This window comes from Trichosurus vulpecula, chromosome 2 (genome assembly GCF_011100635.1).
Source record: "Trichosurus vulpecula isolate mTriVul1 chromosome 2, mTriVul1.pri, whole genome shotgun sequence".
Taxonomy (NCBI): domain Eukaryota; kingdom Metazoa; phylum Chordata; class Mammalia; order Diprotodontia; family Phalangeridae; genus Trichosurus; species Trichosurus vulpecula.
This window is the reverse complement of record NC_050574.1, coordinates 86,237,258-86,258,330: the sequence shown is the minus strand read 5'-3', so window position 1 is coordinate 86,258,330 and position 21,073 is coordinate 86,237,258. Positions and strand designations below refer to the sequence as shown.

Here is a 21,073-nt window from a genome sequence, read left to right as displayed (position 1 = left end):
TTTGTCCTGGTTTAATAAATCTTAGTGCTCAAGATTCAATAAAACCTGATAATTATTTCACCAATCCTCATATAAATTTAGACTCTTCATGAGAAAAGAAGTCAAAGAATATCTAGATTTTTTTCAAGCCATTTTTCTGTTGTCTCTGACTCTCTATTTGCAAAAAAAAAATGCAAGAGGGACTGTGGTATAGGAGAAAGACCACTAGGCTCAGAATTGGGAGATCTGGTCCCAGATCTCCCAGTAATTCACTATGGGAAATCACTTTGCCCTCAGTTCCATAGTTTTTTCACTCACCAAGTGGAAACAATAATACCTGCTCTAGCTCCCTCTTATGACCATTGTGAGAATATTGTTCATCTTATCCTTTAGACATGATCTCTGAAGTTGAGTCTAAATCTGAAATTGTGAGATTCTACAAAAATCATATAAGACAAAAGGACCAAAAAGAAGACCAGCAAACCTTAGGAAGGATGAAAGTTTAACTAGTTGTCAGATTATAGGTTATGAAGTCTTCTCTTCCACAGGCAGAGACATGGAACAAATGAGATTTGAATTAGAATGATTGTCAGTATGTTACACATTCCCTCTGAGTCACTTTGTGGTCCTCAACTTTCTTTTTACAGGCAAGTTGGCTCTGTCCTTGAATGACAGTGCCTTGTTGACCACTGCCATCATTTTTGGTATCTCTCAGGAACTTCCCTTTTGGCTTTTGTTGCTGTCAGTTTTCAGTTGTTTTGCACTCAGGTCTCACTCCCATGACCCCCATTTAGGGTTTTCTTGGCAAAGTTACTAGAATGGTTTATCATTTCTTTCTCCAGTTCATTTTACAGATTAGGAAACAGAGGGTTCAGTGACTTGCACAGAGTCATACAACAATTAAGTGTCTGAGGCTAGGTTTGAACTCTTGAAGATGTCTTACTCATTCCAAGCCCAGTGCTCTATTCACTGCCCACCTAGCTGCCTCTAAATTCACAGGAACTTATAAATAAAAGGAGACTGAGGGCCCTTAAAACAGTATGTCTTTTCTACAGCATCATAGGTAAGTAGTCATCTAATTTCTACGTAGAAATTTTTTATGAAGAGAAACTCACTATTTGAATTGTTTTATTTGTGAAGAAGGTAATTTAATTCAATTGAAATACACCTCCTTGCAACCTCTAGTCTTTAGTCTCAGTTGTCTCTAGAAACACAGAGAGTAAGTCTAATCCATCTATCCCATGACAGAAGTTCAAATATTTGAAAATAGTTATCATTCCCCTCTTCCACTTCAATCTTATGTTCTCCAGGTTCAACATCCCTAGTTCCTTTAGTTGTCCTTCACATGACACATCTAGTCCTCTCATTATATTAGTAGCCCTCTTCTGAGATTGCTTCTGCTTATCGGTGTCATCCTATAATAAGACATCAAGAATTGAACAAAGTACTCCTGGTTTGATCTGAATTAAGGTGGAGTATAATATGACCATGACATGGCTCTCATTACCATTTGAGATTGTGTTAAGGTTATTTTGCTTTTAGATCATGATATACCATGGATTCAATTTATAGATCACTGAAACTATGGTTTAAAATTTGCTTTTAATATGATCTGCTGGTCTAAACATACCTCTCCCTTTCTGAAACCTAGGCAGATTATTTTTTAACCTGGGTTTCACGATATTGGATTTAACTCTTTTAAATATTATTTTGATAGTTTTCATCCTGTCAGGATAATTTTGGATCATGATTATGTTAACTAACATTTTGTTCTCTTTATTGGTTCTTTTGTCATTCACAAATTTGGTAAGTTGGTGTATCAACTATACCTTCATATAATTCGTTGATTACACACACACATAAGTGTATGTATGTATATTATATAAATAATACATATAAATAAGCACACATATACACATAAATATTGTATCTAAATGTATGATATATAATACATGCATATATATTGAGATATGGATATGTAGATAAATAGATAATGATAGAGATAAATGATAGAGATAGAGAAGGAAAGAAACAAAGAGAAAGAGAGGAGAAAGAGAAACAGATTGAGACAGAGACAATAAGAGAGAAAAAGAGAGGAGAGACAGAGAGGAGGAATGGATAAAGTCAGAGAAGAGATATAGAGATGGAGACAGAGGGACAGAGACAGAGAGAACAACACAAATTCCAACACTTAACTCATGACTCTCTCCACATCGAGTACCATGACCCAGGTGTTGACTTTTTCCAGGAAGAATTCACCTCTTACTTTTCGTGTCTCTCTGTGATCCCATATGAAGTATCTAAATGTGATGAGTAAGCAGCATTGCTTTGTGACTTGCAAACCTTCCTTACCCAACACAACTGACCACATTGGAGGCGAATGCCTCAAAAATAGTTCTTGAAGACAAGGATAGGAAAGGAAATAATAACCAGAATGGGGCTCATGGTACATGACCATGGTAGGAGATCACAAAGGAATATCTATCCTGATGAAATGTCAGACTAGGGCAAAATAATGAAATGGTCTGATGTAGCCTATAGTATTTTTTTCTATCTTTACTTCCTGTTAGTTCTTTTTCTCTCTCCCTACTTCCTAACCCCTCTCATAGAGATCCCTTAGGCTTGGAATCTGAAGTACAAATCAAATAGGTTCAAGTATGATGAACAAATCCACAGCTTGAACACCGTCGACTTGCCACTTTATAGTCACTCATCTAGTTCCAATCCAGAAGCTCTGAGTTCACAGAGAAAGAATGAGAATATCCTAGACCTTGGAAACAGGGGAACCTGTTGGAATGAAGACTTCTAGAATAGAGGATTTGTTAGTTTAGTAGGAACAGAAGGTGCTGGAAAAGTGGTTGCAGTAACCGTCAAAATGACAAAAGAGAAACTAATGAAACATGAGCAAGGGAGTCCAACTGAATGACAGTTTGTGGACTATTATCCTCTGGTCTTTGTCATATTACCAAAGCCTATGCCCTTCTTACCTTCTGGGATCACATCTTCATTGTAGCTTTTAATCTTCTCCAAACAAGGTTGCCCTTTGCTTTCAGATTAATATTTATTGTCCCAAGGTCCTGTGAATGAGCGGAAGGTGTGGGGAGGCTCTGGGAAGCAAGGAACAGGGGAACAGATCATAATAATCAATAAGATAGGTAACAAGGAGATGCTATGCTCTCTGTTCTGTGGGGCTCTGATGTGGCCACAGGGAGAAGGAAGGGTTAATGTTGTCCCTGGTTTTGTGTATAAGTGTCTTGGTGGAGCTTAGGCCTTGGGGAGTGGGAAGAAGGAAGCTCAGATGTTGGTGATTAATTGAACTATGTCATCCTAGGGGGAAATCTGAAGTGGATTTCTCCAGAGTTTCATCCTTGGTCCCATGATAGTCAATAGTTTTGAAAATTACTTGGGTAAAAGTATAGAAACCATAGTTATCACACTTGTAGGTGACAAAAGCCAGCTAATAGAGTTCATATATTGGACAACCAGGTCAGTATCCACAAAGATTGAAGGATGAGAGACTGGATTTGAAAAGATGAAATCTAACCATCATTACATTATATCTTGGCCTTGAGATTAAAAAAAAATCTTTAGAAGTACAGACTAAGGAAATGAGGCTGAACAATCATTTGTATGAAAATACTGCAGAAGGGAAAAGGAGGTATAGTTGATTACAAGGTTAATATCCCTCTACAGCTTAACATAGCAGTTCCAAAAATATGTGATCCTAGGATGCATAAGGAAAGACAAAGTGCTGAAGATTAAAGGGGTGACAGTCCCACTGCTCTCGGTCCACCTTAAGTACTGGGTTTGGCTCTAGGCACCAAGTTTTGTGGTTGTTGTCATTGTTGTTGTTGCTGTTGTTTGGGGGGTCACAAACTGAAGTTTTTTTTTTTATTAGTTACTTTATTTTTAGTTTTTTTTTTCACTTCTATGAGTTTTAAATTTTCTCCTCCTCTCCCCTCTCTCCCTCCCCAAGATGACCTGCAATCTGATATAGGCTCTACATATACATTCCCATTAAACATATTTTAACATTAGTCATGTTTTACAAGAGAATTATAATGAATCACAGAAACCATGAGAAAGAAAAAAAACAAAACAAAAAACGAACTCATCTTCTCTTTGCATTCAGATTCCCAGTTCTGTCTCTGGATTTGGATGGCATTTTCCATCATGAGTCCTTTGGAATTGTTTTAGGTCCTTGCTTTGCTGAGAAGGCCTAAGTCTATCAAAATCAGTCATTACATACCTCTTCTTATGTCAACAAGGCCACATCGGGCTGACCTAAGAACATTCTTTCCTCTGTCTATTAGCCATTAAAGATGAGACCCTTAACCTGAGAAACTCTCTTACTTAATATTTTATGGGCATATACTATGTTATGGAATTTTAATGGTAAATTAGACACAAGAACACTGGGTTCTATTTTCCACTCACCCTTGTCAACTCTCTTATCTTATTGTATTTACAACCTATTCCATTCAGTAAAATACTTTTCTTGTATCATGGTTAAACATACATGGTGATCATAAAAGTGAACCAATGCAGGCATGCTGAGTTGGGACTAAAAAAATGCATTTTAAGTGTTCTCATTCCTTTGTTCAGGCAGTCACACTTTGTCTGGCCCCATACATGTATGTATCTGCTAAATTTAAGGGAATAAATGAATAAGTAATACAAAATTTTCTGTCACCTAGTTTGTCATCTCCTTTAACCAAACTTAAAGGTCAACATGTCTAAGGAAGGATTAAGGATATGACCTGGGGGAGGTCACTGAATCTCACTAAACCTCTACAACTTCACCAGTAAAATGTGAAAAAAAATAGCATCTAATTCCTTCATTTGCTGTGAAAATTGAATGTGATAACATATAAAAGGCTTTGCAGATGTTAAAGTTTTATGTGAATTTAAGCTATTATCATTATGTATGGTATGGGATTGGGGAGGTGGAATCATTTCATCAAAAGAGTGCTAGAAATGCAACAATATGGGAATCAAATGCTAGAGCTAAGTCTTGTCTTCTTGCAGTCTTGGCTGCTCTCGTTAATATAGGAGAATACTCCCATGCTTTACTCTGAGTGGTGGCTGAGTTTATCAAACTGAATAAATGGAAGTAGTCAGTGAAAACAAACAAACATTTAAACTTCATATTTGTACCAAGGACAGACCTCAATGTTAATTGGTCTGCATAGAACTCTCCCTTTGAGAACCAGTCTTTCTGTGCCAGTCTGGACTTTGAATAAGCCAAATAGATTGGACTGGACAAGCCTCAGAAACTTCCTTATGAAAATAAATAAATTCCTCTATTCTTCTCTACACCCCAATCCACACAGATAACCTAAATGTGGCAAGAAGGCATTAGAGGTCCCCTCCAGTTGCAGGACGCTGAACTTGAAAACAATGAATACCAAGACTTCTTGATCCTAAGTTAATGACTCATGCTGAAAGTACTGGATCTTCAATGTCCCAAATTTCATTTGAAGACCGATCCTACTGGAAGTATGACTTAAACATTGAATGGCTGTTTGTTGTATTGCCTATATTTCTTTGCCCACTCACAGAAGTGATTGTGGGGCAGGAAGGAATCCAAACACTGATTTTGCTAGAACTCTTGACTTTGAAATGGTCAGTGAACTGCAGTGGCAGGCTGTGTAGAACTAGGAGGAATGATGAGTTTGAGCCCGTGCTTAAATGTCCTATCATGTAATTGGTTTGGGTTGGGGTTGCTTTGTTCATATACCAAGAACAAAGCACTCTATTCTTTTGAACATGTTGTATCTATTCAAATGGGAAACAGCTTCATTATGCTGTAGTGACATGAGTAGGTTTCTGTGAAGCATAGTAAATTTGGGGAAGAGAGGTTTTTGCCAGTAAGTTCAGATCTCAGAACTGATTCTTGTTAGCTAAATCCTCACTAATCATATCTGTTAGAAGTGACAAGTCAAGGTAGTTACCAAGAAATAATCGGAGTGAGCTTGGGATTTACTCAGGACTCTTTTTTTGAATATGGTCAGCTTAATCAATATTAATGACACCTGGTGTTTAGGAAAGCTAGACAAAAAAAAAGCTATTTTTTTAAAGCTGTGTATGGAGAAAGGAGGTAGATGAAAGAAAGGATAGGAACATACATGGGATGGGTATGACTTGATGCTCTCTCTCTTTCTCTCTCAGACAATTATCTTTGGACTGAAAAAGGCAAATGAAAACTGGCTGAGAGAATTAATACCCAACATAACTAATGAGAGAAAGAGGATAAAGAAACACCTAACTACCCTTGATGAGTTAAATTCACTGGGTCCAGGTCCAAATATACTTTATCTTTGGGAATATAAAAACTGGTCATTGTTACTGCTAAGCTTCTGGCAATGATCTTTGAGGTACTGCAGAGCTAGGAGACAGGTATTATAGGACAGAAGGGTGAATTTTCTGCCATTTTCCATAAAGGAAATATAAAAATAGCTAGCAATTATGTAGAAATTTCAGATTATAAAGCCATTTACAAATAGATTTTATCTGCACAAAAGATCAGAATATGCAACATCAGTGAATTTGTTTGATTCTCAACAAAATCCTAGAGAGTATTCTTCAAGGGAAAGTTGGTGAATATATAAGGGAAGCAATGATGACAAAATCTGGAATGACTGTACCAAGAATGAATAACACAAAACTTATCTCTTCCTTTTAAAAAAAATGAAATCCAAAGGAATACTTATAGACAGTTTAATATGGCTTTTAATAAACCACTTGAAAAAGTGTCTCATCATATTATTGTCCAAAAGATCCAGAAATGTGGGCCGGAATATAGACAGAGAGAAACAGAGGGCAGGGAAAGAAAGAAAGAGAGAGACAGACAGACAGACAGACAAACAGAGAGACAGACAGAGACAAAGACACAGAGGCAAAGACAGAGAGACAGATTGAGACAGAGACACAGACAGAGAGACAGAGGCAGAGAAAGAGGAAGACAGAGGCAGAAACAGAGACAGGGAAACAGGGAGACACAGAGAGAGACAGAGACAGAGATGGCATAGAGATGAAAGCGAGATAGATGGAAAGATAATATATACATACATATATACTTACATATATGTATATGTGTATTGTGTGTATGTTATTGTTTATCCTTCATTTTTGAAGAGGAGCAATGACATTGTGGGTGATGATAAATTTAAGTGAAGTAGAGTTTCGCAAAGTTGCCAGCCTCACTATCTATTTCTGAGTCATTGAAGTCCAGTGGCAGAGCAAAAGTCAAGACAAATAGTGATGTCCAGGATGCAGTGGATGAGTGGCATCTTTGATATCTGACCAACCTCTAAGTACTCCATAGCTCCTGCTACCACCACCTTGATGGCAGGTAGATGTGTGGAGTATTTGAAAATTTATTAAAATCTTGCTACATGCCGGGCACTGTCCTAAGAGTTGAGTTTATAAATCCAATTAGGAAATCCAGTCCTGTCTTTGGATGCTTGTAGTTAATTAAGTAAAAATATATATATAAAGGGGAGTTAGAAATGGGAAAACATTATTTGAATTATGGCTCAGTATATAAATGTCTGGGAAATGAAAAGGAGTCTTGGTACTCCAATTTCACAAGTTAAATTGCTCTCTTTACAACTGTCTGAAAACCTGGTTCCTATTTAATATCCTATTGAAAATGCTAACTTCTACAAGAAGTGATCCCTCTTATTTCAAGTATGTTCACTCTAGTGATTATTTGTAATTTATCTTGTATATTCAGCTAATGTGTATATAATTATTTGCCTATTGTTTCCCTATTGCCTTGCAGCCTCGATGCCACATGTAGCCTTCTAGGTCTTTGGGTATGGGCTTTTGACTGAGTCCAAGTTATATAGAACAAATCCTTTTATTAAGGGGATTTGTTCTGTGATGTTTGGATTCAGTCAAAAGACTGCACTTGAGGATATAGAGGTCCACATGTGGCCATGAGGTTGAAGGTTCCCCACCCCTGGCCCAGCCCATCTACCATGGCCACCAGCCCATAGAGGTGATTCAGAAAAATATCACAGCAGGTAGCATTCATTACGTCCTGATGAAGACTGAACAGATGAGTTATTTAAGGCTTTGACCTTATAGCATTGAAGATCCTCAGCAGGAATGACAATGGGAGAGTCACACTATGAGCTACCAGGAGCAATCTAGTCTGCTAGAATCTGTAGCTGGCCACCAGTGAATGCTGCATCAGAAGATAGAAGATCAGAAGCTAGTTACCCAGCTGTCAAAGGCCACAGTCACAAAGACTGAAGACTTCAGGAAGGAAAAACAGTGGTCAAAAAGGATGTAGGAGAATCAATCAACTGTGACAATCCCCCAGGAATCAAACAAGAAGATACTCAGTATACTGGGTAATGCAAAGAGGGCCAAGCCCAGATCAAAGGCAGATGCCGGGACTGGGGAATAATTCCCTGGCTCTTGAAAATTGTGGTCAGCACAGACCACATATAGGACTAGCAAGTTGCCAAGGAAGCAGAGAAGATAAATAAAACAAAGAGTGATGACTAGCCAAAAGGGAAAGACAGCTAGGTGGTACAGTGCCTAGAGTGTCAGCCCTAAACTCATCTGAGTTCAAATCTAGCCTCAAACACTTACTGGCTATGTGACACTGAGCAAATCACTTAACCCTATTTGCCTTAGTTTCCTCACCTGTAAAGTGATCTGGAGAAGGAAACTACTCCATTATCCTTGCCAAGAAAACCCTAAATGGGGGTCATGAGGAGTCATATATGACTGCAAAATGACTGAAAAATAACAACAAAAGCGAAAAAGATTGTTCCTGAGGGACACCAAAAAGATGGCAGTGGTCAACAAAGCAGTGTCATTTAAGGACAAAGTCAACTTGGCCATGAAAAGAAAGCTCCGTGCTAGAAACTTAGTCAGAGGCAATGTGTAATATACTGACATCATTCCAATTCAAATCTCATTTGTTCCATGCCTCTGCCTGGAGAAGAGAAGACTTTATAACTTATGCTCTGACACCTAGTAGAACTTTCTTCCCTCCTAAGATTTGGTGTGGTTTTTTGTTTTGTTTTGTTTGGTTTGGTTTTGTCCTTTTGTCTTACATGATTTCTTAAAATGTCCAAATCTCAGAATTAGAATCAACTTCAGAGATCATGCCTAAAGGATAAGATGAACAGTACTCTCACAATGACCATAAGAGGGAGCTAGAGTAAATATTATTATTATTGCTACTTGCTGAGCGAAAAAACTATGGAACTGAGGGCTAAGTGATTTCCCATAGTGAATTAGTGGGAGATCTGGGATCAGATCTCTCAATTCTGAGGCTAATGCTCTTTCTCTTATACCACAGTGCCTCTTGTAGATGATGAAGGAGACTGCCTTTACTAGTTAAGACTTCCCCTCTGCTCATCGAGGTAGGAAACAAAATTTGTCTCCGGTACAAATTCACTTTGTCCCTTTCCTTTTTCCTTCCTGATTTTAACTCCCTATCCCCTTCTCAAATTTCACCTCAAATGTGGACCCATATATTCACTCAAGTTTGTCCATGACCCTGCCTTGGACAAAGTTAAGGGAGGAGGAAATTTAGATTTTCATTTCCTCCTCCCCCCTATCAAACTTATTTTCAGATGTTCTCTGATAAACTTGCAGTGTAGAGCGAATTGCAGTTTACTTCCCAGAGGCCTTTCTTGTTACTCATCCCAAAGGAATGAATCTCTAATTCCAGTATAGCAGGGATATGGTGAAGGGGCAAAGCCTTCAAGTTGTTTAATATGGTCTAGTACACAGTGAATGCCTACTCTCCTTTTAAGTAAGGCTAACTTACTAACATTGGGCAGCTATGTGACACAGTAGATGGAGCACTGGGCCTGGAATCAGGAGGATTCATCTTCATGAGTTCAAATCTGACCTCAGACATTTACAACCTGTGTGAACCTGGGCAGGTCACTTAACCTTTTTACTTTAATTTCTTCACATATAAAATAAGCTGGAGAAGGAAATGGCAAACCACTCTAGTATCTTTCCCAAGAAATCCCTTAAAAAGGATCGTGGAGAGTTTGACACCACTGAAATGATTTCATATCAACAGCAAAACTTACTGACAATTGTTTGCCTCTGCCACCCTCCTTGTATTTAATTACTCCAATCCTTCGTACAACATCTTACTCACAAAAAACAACTCTTCTCTCTTCATTACTTACTGTTTTCTAGGTTTCCTTCTTTTGAGCACGAGTGCTAAGTCCCTGGTCTTTATCACATACCACCTATAGTTCCTTTTTTGTCCCATCCTAGGGCCAGCCTGGAACTCTTGCGATCTCCCCATTCAATTCATATGGCAAACTTGCTGTGTGTCCTCTTCCATTTGTTCTCTCTAGCCAAGGAGGGCTCTTTTCACTGCCCTTCATTGGAACCATTTGGCTTTTCTACATTTTTCTTGTTGCTAAAATCTTCATGGAGAACACATTACGCTTACCTGTGAAAACCTGAGAAGGACAGACAGTCTCATGGGATACATGCAGTATGTTGTATAAAAGAGATCAAGCAACCCTAAGCTTTTATAGGACCACTTTGCCACCACCCCATCTTTGAGTCGCGTGCAGGGGTTTCCTTCTTCCTAAAGAACGCTGAATGGCAGTGATTGCCTCCTAGTCAAATCCCTCAATTTCTCTATGCCTCAGTGTCAATCGATAAAAGGAGCATGTTGGTCTCAATGTTCTTTAATGTTCCTTCCAGCTCTGAATCTATGATCCTGCAATACTATGATCCCAGTATCTATGGGATCTATGTTTCTGTCAGGTATTCCTACATCTGTACATGTACAAATATGCTTTCATGTTTATATATGTATATAGAACTCTGTAGAACTTAAAGCATAATATGAATTGTATTATTATTTATGTGCATATATGGTTATAAACATATAAACACATATCGATAGACATGTACCTATATACACATGCATTTAAACATAGATACATACACATAACTATACCTATATGTGTGTATATGTACATATGTATTTATATGCACATACATATATGTGTGTACACAACTACGTGTGCATGTAAATAATATTAGATAACATTAATATTGAGCTTTAAGGTCTGCAAAGCATTTTACATCTATTACCTTGTTTGGTCTTCAAAATAACCCTGGGAAGAGGTGCTATTATTATCCTCTTTTACAGATGAGGAAACTGAATCACAGCTAATAAAATATGAGATTCAAACTTAAGCTTTCCTGACTCCAAGTCCAGGGTTCTATCTACTGGGCCACCTAGCAGCCTAACTACATCAATACTAGAGAGATTCCAAAGGGCTCAAGGGGTTGCCCTGGGACCTAGGACTTGTTTCTAGCACCGTGTTTTAAATTTTCTTGATTTTTAAACCCAATTCAAATTGCCAAACCTCTTGTCTGTGTCAATTTTGTATTTGTATCTTCAGTGCCCTGCATAGTGCCTAGCATACAATATGCACTTAATAATTTTTTTTCATTCATTCATTTATATTTATCTAAAGGTCCCTAATTGCTATCAGATTCATTCCTTGTACGGAATAGCTAGGACTTTGTCCCAGGTACTGAGATGATGATTGAGGCTGGGGTGGTAGAGGTGGTGGTGGTGGTGATGGTATGAACCTCTCTTCCCCCATCAGATCAGAGGTAGTTCAAACAGCTTATCAGACCTTTGCACCACCCCTTCCTATGGGCTGGGAGCCATTATTCCCAACAATGCAGGGCTACACCTAGTATGAGCAGTTACATAACAAAAAATGCCTAGGACCTGAGTGGGATCCATAAGATCTATACTCTGGCTACCTCCACCATGCCACACCTCTAGCATAATAAACTCAGATCTAGCCTTTTCCATCCTTGTCTTTCTCTATTTATCCTTTCTATTCTACTCTCTGGAACTTTCTTCTATTATTATCAAGGTCCTTTTCAATTTCAATCTCTGCCATATTCTGCTAGAGTGAAACCTAGATTTCTCCAGAAGATACCATGTCTTGATATCTTTGATATAAACTTATTGTCATTTTTCTTTCATCTCCTGCCATATGTTTGTTTAGTTTCTTTGATTCATCAATTCTGATCTCTTATCAGAAGAACTATATCTCATAGATTTTATCAATGGGTCTATTTATTCTTGGGTTTCTATGAAATGTAAAGGTCTGGGGAATCAAGATTGGCCACTCACCCTGACTCTCCCACTGACCAATAGTATACTTTAAACATTTTTTCATGCATTTTTTGGACATCATCTTACATAAATTTATTTTCAGTCTTCAACATTCACTTCCACAAGATTCTGAATTCCAAATTTTCTCCCCATCTCTCTCCTCTCCCCACCCCAGGACAGCATGCATTTTGATTACCCTTTCCTCTAGTCTGCCCTCCCTGTCATTATCCCCCACCCCCATCTCTTATCCCCTTCTCTTCTGTTTTCCTGTAGGGCAAGATAAATTTCTATACCCCATTCCCTGTATATCTTATTTCCCAGTTGCATATAAAAACAATTTTTAACATTTATTTTTAAAGCCTTGAGTTCCACATTCTCTCCCTTCCTCACTCCCCACCCACCCCAATTGAAAAAGCAAACAATTACGTATAGGTTATACATGTGTAGTCATGCAAAACACTTTCATAACAGTCATGTTGTGAAAGGCTAACTATATTACCTTCTATCCTATCCTGCCCTCCATTTATTCCATTCTCTTCTTTGACCTGTCCCTCCACAAAAGTGTGTGCTTCTGATTTCCCCTTCCCCCAATCTGCCATCCCTTCCATTATCTCCCCTCTCTTATCCCCTTGCTTCCTGCTTTTCTGTAGGATAAGACAGATTTCCATACCGAACTGAATGTCTATGTTATTGCCTCCTTAAGCCAAATCCAATGAGAGTAAGGCTCACTTATTCACTCTCACTTCCCCCCCTTCCCCTCCATTGTAAAAGCTCTTTCTTGCCCCTTTTATGTGAGATGATTTACTGCATTCTACCTCTCCCTATCTCTTTCTATCTTTCTATCTTTTATTTTTTAGATATCATCCCTTCATATTCAGCTCAACTTTTGCCCTCTGTCTGCACACACACACATACACACACATACACACACACACAGCATACACATATACACAGACATAACCATATATGTATATATGTGTGCATATACACATATATCCATACACAAATACATGTATACATATATGTACATTCACACATTTATTTTTATGTATGTATGTATGTATGTATGTACGTATTCCATCCAACTACCTGAATACCGAGAAAGGTCTCTTGAGTTAAAATTATTATCTTTCCATGTAAGAATGTAAACAGTTCAACTTTAATAAATCTCTTATGGCTTCTCTTCCCTGTTTACCTTTTCATGTTTCTCTTGATTTTTGCATTTGAAAGTAAACTTTTCAATTCAGCTCTGGTCTTTTCAACAAGAATGCATGAAAGTCCTCTATTTCATTGAAATTCCATTTTTTCCCCTGAAATATTATACTCAGTTTGGCTGGGTAAGTGATTCTTGGTTTTAATTCTATCTCCTTTGACCTCTGTAATATCATATCCCAAGCCCTCTGATACTTTAGTGTAGAAGTTGCTAAATGTTGTGTTATCCTGACTGTGTTTCCAAAACACTTCAATTGTTTCTTTCTGGCTGCTTGTAATATTTTCTCTTTGACCTATGAACTCTGCAATTTTGCTACAATATTTTTAGGAGTTTTACCTTTGGAATCTCTTTCAGGTGATCAGTGGATTTTTTCCACTTCTATTTTACCCTCTGGTTCTAGAATATCTGGGCTGTTTTCCTTGATAGTTTCTTGAAAGATGATGTCAACACTCTTTTTTTGATCATGGTTTTCAGATAGTCCAATAATTTTAAATGATCTCTCCCAGATCTATTTTCAGGTCAGTTGTTTTTCCAGTGAGATATTTTACATTGTCTTCTATTTGTTTTCATTTTTTTGGACTTGTTTTATGATTTCTCGATTTCTCGTAAAGTCATTAGCTTCCATTTGTTCCATTCTAATTTTTAAGGTATTATTTTCTTCAGTGAGCTTTTGGACCTCCTTTTCCATTTGGCCAATTCTGGTTTTCAAGACATTCTTCTCCTCTTGGCTTTTTGGACCTCTTTTGACATTTGGGTTAATCTATTTTTAAAGGTGTTATTTTCTTCAGCATTTTTGGGAGGTCTTCTTTAACAAGCTATTGACTCATTCTTCATGATTTTCTCGCATCATTCTTGTTTCTCTTTCCAATTTTTCCTCTGCTTATCTTGATTTTCAAAATCCTTTTGAGCTCTTCCTTGACCTGAGACTACTTCATATTTTTTTCTTGGAGGCTTGATCTTGTTGTCTTCCTCTGGCTGCATGCCTTGATCTTCCTCATCAGTAAGTGTGTAAGAAAACATCTTTTCACCAAGAAAATAATCTTCTATGATCTTATTCTTTTTTCCCCTGTTTGCTCATTTTCAAAGTCAATTATTTGATTTTTGAGTTCTTTATTAAGTGAAGGGTGTGCTATCTCAAGTTCCAGGGGTTTTGTGCAGCTGTTTTCAAAGATATCTTTAGGTACCTGTAAATTCTCAGTTCCCCCAAAGTGGTATTATCAAAAGTGAGGTGTTTACTCCTCTCCTGGCTTGTGCTCTGGTCTCTGAGCAACCACAAGCACTCTTTTCTGTCTAGGAAATGCGAGGAGGATTCCCTCTCCACAGCTACCACCAGCTCCACCACTCCAGTGCTCCTCCTCATTCCAGGACCACCACCCAGGACTGTGACCCAGATCAGCTGCTCAGTTCTCCCACTGTCTGTAGGCCAAGAGCTCCAGAAGAAACTGCTGCTGTGGCAGTGGCTGCTGCTGCCCTGGGGCTGGAGCTGTAGCAGGACCACTTTCCTCCCTCACCCAGTCGAGAGAGCTTTCCTCCTGACCTTTGAAGCTGTCTTTGGCCTTTGTGGGTTAAGAAGTTTGGAAACCACCTCAGCTCCCAGTGATTCACTGCCCTGAGGCCTGCAACCATCTGGTCTGTGCAGGCATGGCCTAGGATGGGCTACACTCAGAGCATGGTGCAATAGACCCTTCCTGTCAACCTTCCAGATTGTCTTGGGACAGAAATCTGCTTCACTCTGTCATTTTGTAGCTTCTGCTGCTCTAGAATTTGTTTATTGTCATTTTTTACAGGTATTTAGAGGAGTTTGGGGGGAGAGCTCAATCAGGTCCCTGCTTCTACTCTGCCATCTTGGCTCTGCCCCCCATTTTTTTTCTTTTTTTATCCTTAGAGAAATCAATAAACTTGTCATAGCACCTACTGTGTGCATGTCACTGTTCTACATACTATTAAAGCTACAAAGAAGTTTAGGATAATGACTTTTCTTCAAGAGATTTATATTATTTGGGAAGTAGCGCAAAGCTCTGAAAATATAAGAAGGTAGTATGTGATAAAGGTCAGAGAAGTTGCCAAAAAAAACAAAAGACTGCTACTAGCATTTGAATCAGGAAATAACAGTGGCAGAGGAAGCCAAGAAAGGAGAGAGTTGAAATGTGAAAAGGAGTTTGAATTGTGAATACTATAGAGGGAAGACCTGTAACACTTGTTCTGTCATTCTGCTCACTGAGCCAACTTTTTTGTGAGGACAAGTCTTCTGGTAGGACAAGGGCTGTCCCTCTTGCTAACTGGGCTCACAGTGCACTACTACACCAGTACGGGTGTGGTTGCAGATAGGTTAAGTCCTCATCGAGGTATCCAGTTTATCTGTAAGGAAAGGTCAATGGACCAACTGGAGATGTCTGGGAAAACTGTTGTGCCGAAAAAAGCAAGCAAGACTCGGATGTAAATTTTGATGTGGATTTATTCAAGGGCAGGACTGTTCAGAGTAAAGATTCAAATCGAACAGCCCGGAGCAGGGGTAGGGTCAGCTTATTTAAAGGGAAAAAACACAAACTGATTTCCGTGGAGATGGGAGCACAAACTGTGGGGCAAGCTGGGGCAGGATTATTTCCCTGGACATGGAGGGGGACAGGGCAAAACAAAACAACCTCTTAAGAGATTTGACTGCTGAGAATAATATGTAAAACAAAGGGAATCAGTTCAATAAAAAAAACTTTATGGCAAGCAATTGGAAGAGAGGGAAAGGGAGACAGGGGGGGAAGGGGAGACAAGAAAGGGAACCTTACATACAACTTAGTTATACATGATATAAAGCATAACTCACATAAAGATAAAGCTGGCTTCCCTTCAGCGCCGGCAGGTGGGCAGGCACGCGGGCTCCTGTGCCGCGGTGGCTCCACCACAGGAACCGTTGGGAGCTCCATCCCGGTGTCCCAGGCCGCTCGCGAGGCTACATGCTGAGGCGGAATCTGGAAAGCCGGGATGCCCAGACCAGCCAGCTGCAGGATGCCATCTCCAACATGGAGAAGCACTTCGGCGATCTGCGCCAGATCTTGGCAGCGTACCTGCGTAAAATGGTCCGGCTGCAAGACAAAGCCGACCTCCAGGTGAATGATATCAACTCCTACGCAGCCACCAAGATGCCCATCCTGAAGGATAGCCTCAAGAACCTTGATGATGAGTTCGTCAAACTTCAAGATTATAGGCAAGTGGAGGATGAAAGACTTGAAGCCGAAGTAGTTGAACCTTTGAAAACTTATGAAACTATTGTGAAAATGAAACGGGAGGATCTCAAAGCAACTCTAACAGTAAAGAATCGAGAAGCTAAGCAGTTAACTCAACTAGAAAGGACACGTCAGCGCAATCCATCAGATCAGCAGGTTATACTTTGAAATATGTTTTCCCAAAATCTGGAACTCATCTCACATTATTCCTGGTTTTTCCCTCCTCAGTGGCTCAAAAAGGTTGTGTCATTTATAAAGAATATATACTAAGAATAATAGCAATAGAAGTGCCCAGAAATATACAGAAGACAAAAGCTGAGGAAGAAGTCAGAAATGAAATCCATGGCCTCAGGTGTCTGTACACAAATGCGCAAAGCATGGGTGAACTAAAGAACCAAATGCAAGGAACCATATTTGACATCATAGATATCTTTGAGAATTACTGGAAATACCTTTAGAATGTGGCTTAGAAAGGTTATGTCATATGTAAAGAATATACACTAACTAGGAACTACACGTGCTCTCTGAAATGGAGAGTACATGTGGAGAACTTCTGTATGAAGATTGTCATAGAAATAGAAGCATTATTGTCAGCAGAATATAACTCTACAGAAAGAGGAAGTGGATGATAAATTCAGGATGAACAGGCCTTGCAGTAAAGAGATATAATAAGATAGTGCTAGAAGAAAAAATAAAAATAAAAACAAGACAGTGCTGCATTGGGGACCACAAAGAAACAGGTCCATTTAAGTTTTCAAGGTGTTGAAAAAATCATTCAATGTCCGTTTATTCCTTTTATTTTTCAAGTTAAAAGTAATAGTTGTCACTTTCGAAAGGGGACAGGTTTAAGGGAGAAAATTCAATAAAGTGGGATGGGGTGGGAAGGAGCAAAATATAGTTAGTCTTTCACAACATGAGTATTGTGGAAGGGTTATACATAATGATACACATGTGGCCTATGTTGAATTGCTTGACTTCTTAGGGAGGGTGGGTGAGAAGGGAAGAGGGGAGAGAATTTGGAACTCAAAGTTTTAAAAACAGATGTTCAAAAACAAAAAAAAAAGTTTTTGCATGCAACTAGAAAATAAGATACACAGGCAATGGGGCACAGAAATTTATCTTGCCCTACAAGAAAGGAAGGAAAAAGGGGATGGGAGGGGAGTGGGGTGATAGAGGGGAGGGCTGACTGGTGAACAGGGCAACCAGAATATATGCCATCTTGGAGTGGGGGGGAGGGTAGAAATGGGGAGAAAATTTGTAATTCAAACTCTTGTGAAAATCAATGCTGAAAACTAAATATGTTAAATAAATAAATTTAAATTAAAAAAAAGAAAAAAAAGTAATAGTGGTCTCAAGACCACCAGGTCAAATCTTATAATAATTGTTAAATAGAAAATTTTGACATGATAGAAACCTCATGCATCTACCTATCAATCAATTAAGCATCCAGAATTTATTAAGACTGACTCTGTGCAAGCCACTGTGCAAGGTCCTAGGATTTCAAAAATAAAATAAAAAAAGCCTTTGCCCTAAAGAATGAGCTAAGAGCTATTAGGCCACATTATAAGAGTTTTTAATACCTAGTCTAAGGAGTTTGAACTTGGTTCATTAGCCAATGAAGACTCATTGAGTTTGGAGTCGGGGAACCCATGGTAACACCCCCACTTTATGATTTGGTAAGGGTGGCTAAATAGTGCACTGGATAGAGTGTCAAGCCTGGAGTCAGGAAAACTCATCTTCCTGAGTTCAAATCTGGCCTCAAATACTTACCTAACTGTATGATCCTGGACAATTCACTTAATCCTGTTTGCCTCAGTTTCCTCATATGTAAAATGAGCTGGAGAAGGAAATGGCAACTGCTTCAGTATTTTTGCCAAGAAAACCCCAAACAGGTCATAAAGAGTTGGGCATGATTGAAATGGATAAACAACAATATGATTTACCAACTTAACTGTGAGGTCTAGGGCAAATCACTTAACATTTTGGAGCCTCAATTTGATTATCTACACAATGAGGAGTTTTTACATAATGGTTTCTATGATCCCTTCAAGGTACAAATTTGGACCTTGTAATAATGAAATATTGGCACATTCCTTGTTCCCCATGACCATTTTCTGATCTTTTCTCTGTGAACGTTACTCAGTAGACAGCTTCCTAAAGTTTATTCCATCTGGTCCAAATCTGGTCGTTTTCTATGGGCCTCTAAGCCATTTTCCCTTCTCTCCAATTAGTTCAATAGCTGGCTGTTTTATTCTATACTCTAATCCCAGGCTATTTAGAACCCCTTAGACAACAAGATTCTCATCTTCTTCAGCTTCAGTGATCTTTTCTACAGGTTATTTCAGGACCCCTCTCTTTCAAATGAATTTGTCCCAGCTACTAGGAATCAGTTATGATTTTTATTCTCTTCTGCTGCCATTGTAAGAGGAAATCAGATCTGGCATATGCACTCTTTTGCCCTTCAAACCAATGTCAAACATTGGAATACATTTCTCATCTGTACCTAGAATAGAAAATATATAAATTCTGAAATAATTTAGGATAGGGCAATTAGAAGTACATATAAAAGACAACTCTCTATTCAGTCCAAAGCTGAATGGTTCTAAACTTTCTGATCCTGTTTCTGTTTCATTTCTCATCTGGTTACACTATTTGGAACTCCTCTGACTTTTCCACTATGCCTCAAGAAGCCCATTGTCCATAATACCTTATTATCTTGCAAGATCTCATAGCTTTGGGGAATTCTATGTCCTCAGCACCTACTCTCTTTCTGACTGGAGGGCAAAGCCATGAACCCCCAAATCTCCATTTAAGAAGGGAGCCCAGTTCAAACATTTCTTCATTTTTCATCTCACTGCACCACTTTGAGACTTCTCTGAAATTTCCCCTATCCTCCTGCATCAACTACCTTTATCAACCTCCTATCCACTCACCTTCACTATACCTTAAATTGTAAACTCCTTGACAGCAGGGACTGTTTTTCTTTTTTTTCCATCCTAACACTTAGCATACTACCTAGCACACTGTAGGAGCTTAGCAAATACTTATTGACTGACTGACTACCACCCACCATGTCTAATTTGGTCTTCAGTGTATTCTATTGATCAGTAATACATATTTTGTCCTCCAGTTCCCTCTCAGCCTACAATTTCTACTTCTAAATATCTTTGCATAAATTTGTTATTTGCTTATGTAGACTGACTACTTTTTTGAGTTCCACCCACATACCAATATAATAAGCTTGCTAGATATTTCCTGCATGTTAGGTTTTCCCTTTAACTATATCCCATCAAACTTTGCACTTCTTTTTCATTAAGGGAGAAAAAAACCCAGTCCACTGGAGCATTACTGAGATTTGCTATTGACTGACAGCATCTGAATCTTCAAATGTATCTCAACTTCTACCCCGTACTCAAAACCTTAGTACCATCTATCCCATTTATTAAGGTAATTATAATAATCATAGTTAACATAGTAGTTGATACATCTATAGTGCTTTAAATTTTACAAAGCATTTTTTTTTTACTTTTGTAGGTTTTATAAACTGGAGGAGAGGGGAGACCCTTATTCCAACTATCATGTCCATGGCCAGTTCAGTTACCTACAAGGTAAGCAGATACATCTCTCCCATAGGGTTTCATGGCTATCCCTGTGGGGCAAAGGAATTCTTCTATTGGTATCAGATAAAACCCTCATTCCAGGATATTGCCCAAAAATCAAGTCACCCAGAGACATTTAATATCTCTTCTATATAGTTGATTGATTTTGTGATTAGTGTGCCAATATCATACTGATTGCTATTATGTTTAAATTGAATATTTTTAATTTACAAACATTGGTTTTTCCTTGTTCTCCTCTCACTCTCCCTTCCATTAAGGAGGGGGAAAAAGATAAACACAACTCTTATAAACAATATTCACAGTCAAGCAAAGCAAATTCCTGAATTGGCATCATTCAAAAATAAATATCTCCACACCTATCCAATTCGCTAACATGAAAAAAAGTTATGAAAATCATAAATGTTGGAGAAGATGTGGCAAAATTGGAACATTAATGCATTGTTGGTGGAATTGTGAACTGATCCAACCATTCTGGAGACCAATTTGGAACTGTGCCCAAAGGGCTATAAAAATTTGCATACCCTTTGACTCAACAATACCACTTCTAGGGCTGTATCCCAAAGAGATCATACAAATGGGAAAAGGATCCATATGTACAAAAATATTTTTAGAAGTTCTTTTTGGATTGGCAAAGAATTGGAAATTGAGAGGATACCCATCAGTTGGGGAATGGCTGAATATGAATGTAATGTAATGTGCTGTAAGAAATGATGATCAGGTGGATTTCAGAAAAACCTGGAAAGACTTACATGAACTGATACTAAGTGAAGTGAGCAGAACCACAACATTGTACACAGTAACAGACACATTATTCGATGACTAACTTTTGTAGACTTATCTCTTCTTAGCAATGCAAGAATCTAAGAAAACTCCAAAAGACTCATGATGGAAT

The 21,073-nt window shown here is 38.5% G+C and overlaps 1 protein-coding gene across 1 annotated transcript; it reads left to right on the top strand.

The window, feature by feature from the left end:
• Positions 1–16,291: 16,291 nt before the first annotated feature.
• On the top strand, positions 16,292–16,729 carry LOC118836601 (protein FAM92A-like). Its single transcript, XM_036743844.1, has one exon. It carries the CDS (start codon positions 16,292–16,294, stop codon positions 16,727–16,729), a length of 438 nt encoding a protein of 145 aa, XP_036599739.1.
• Positions 16,730–21,073: the final 4,344 nt, after the last annotated feature.

Excerpts from the sequence above, each read along its gene's own strand:
- LOC118836601 (XM_036743844.1), top strand. The coding sequence starts at position 16,292 with ATGCTGAGGCGGAATCTGGAAAGCCGGGATGCCCAGACCAGCCAGCTG.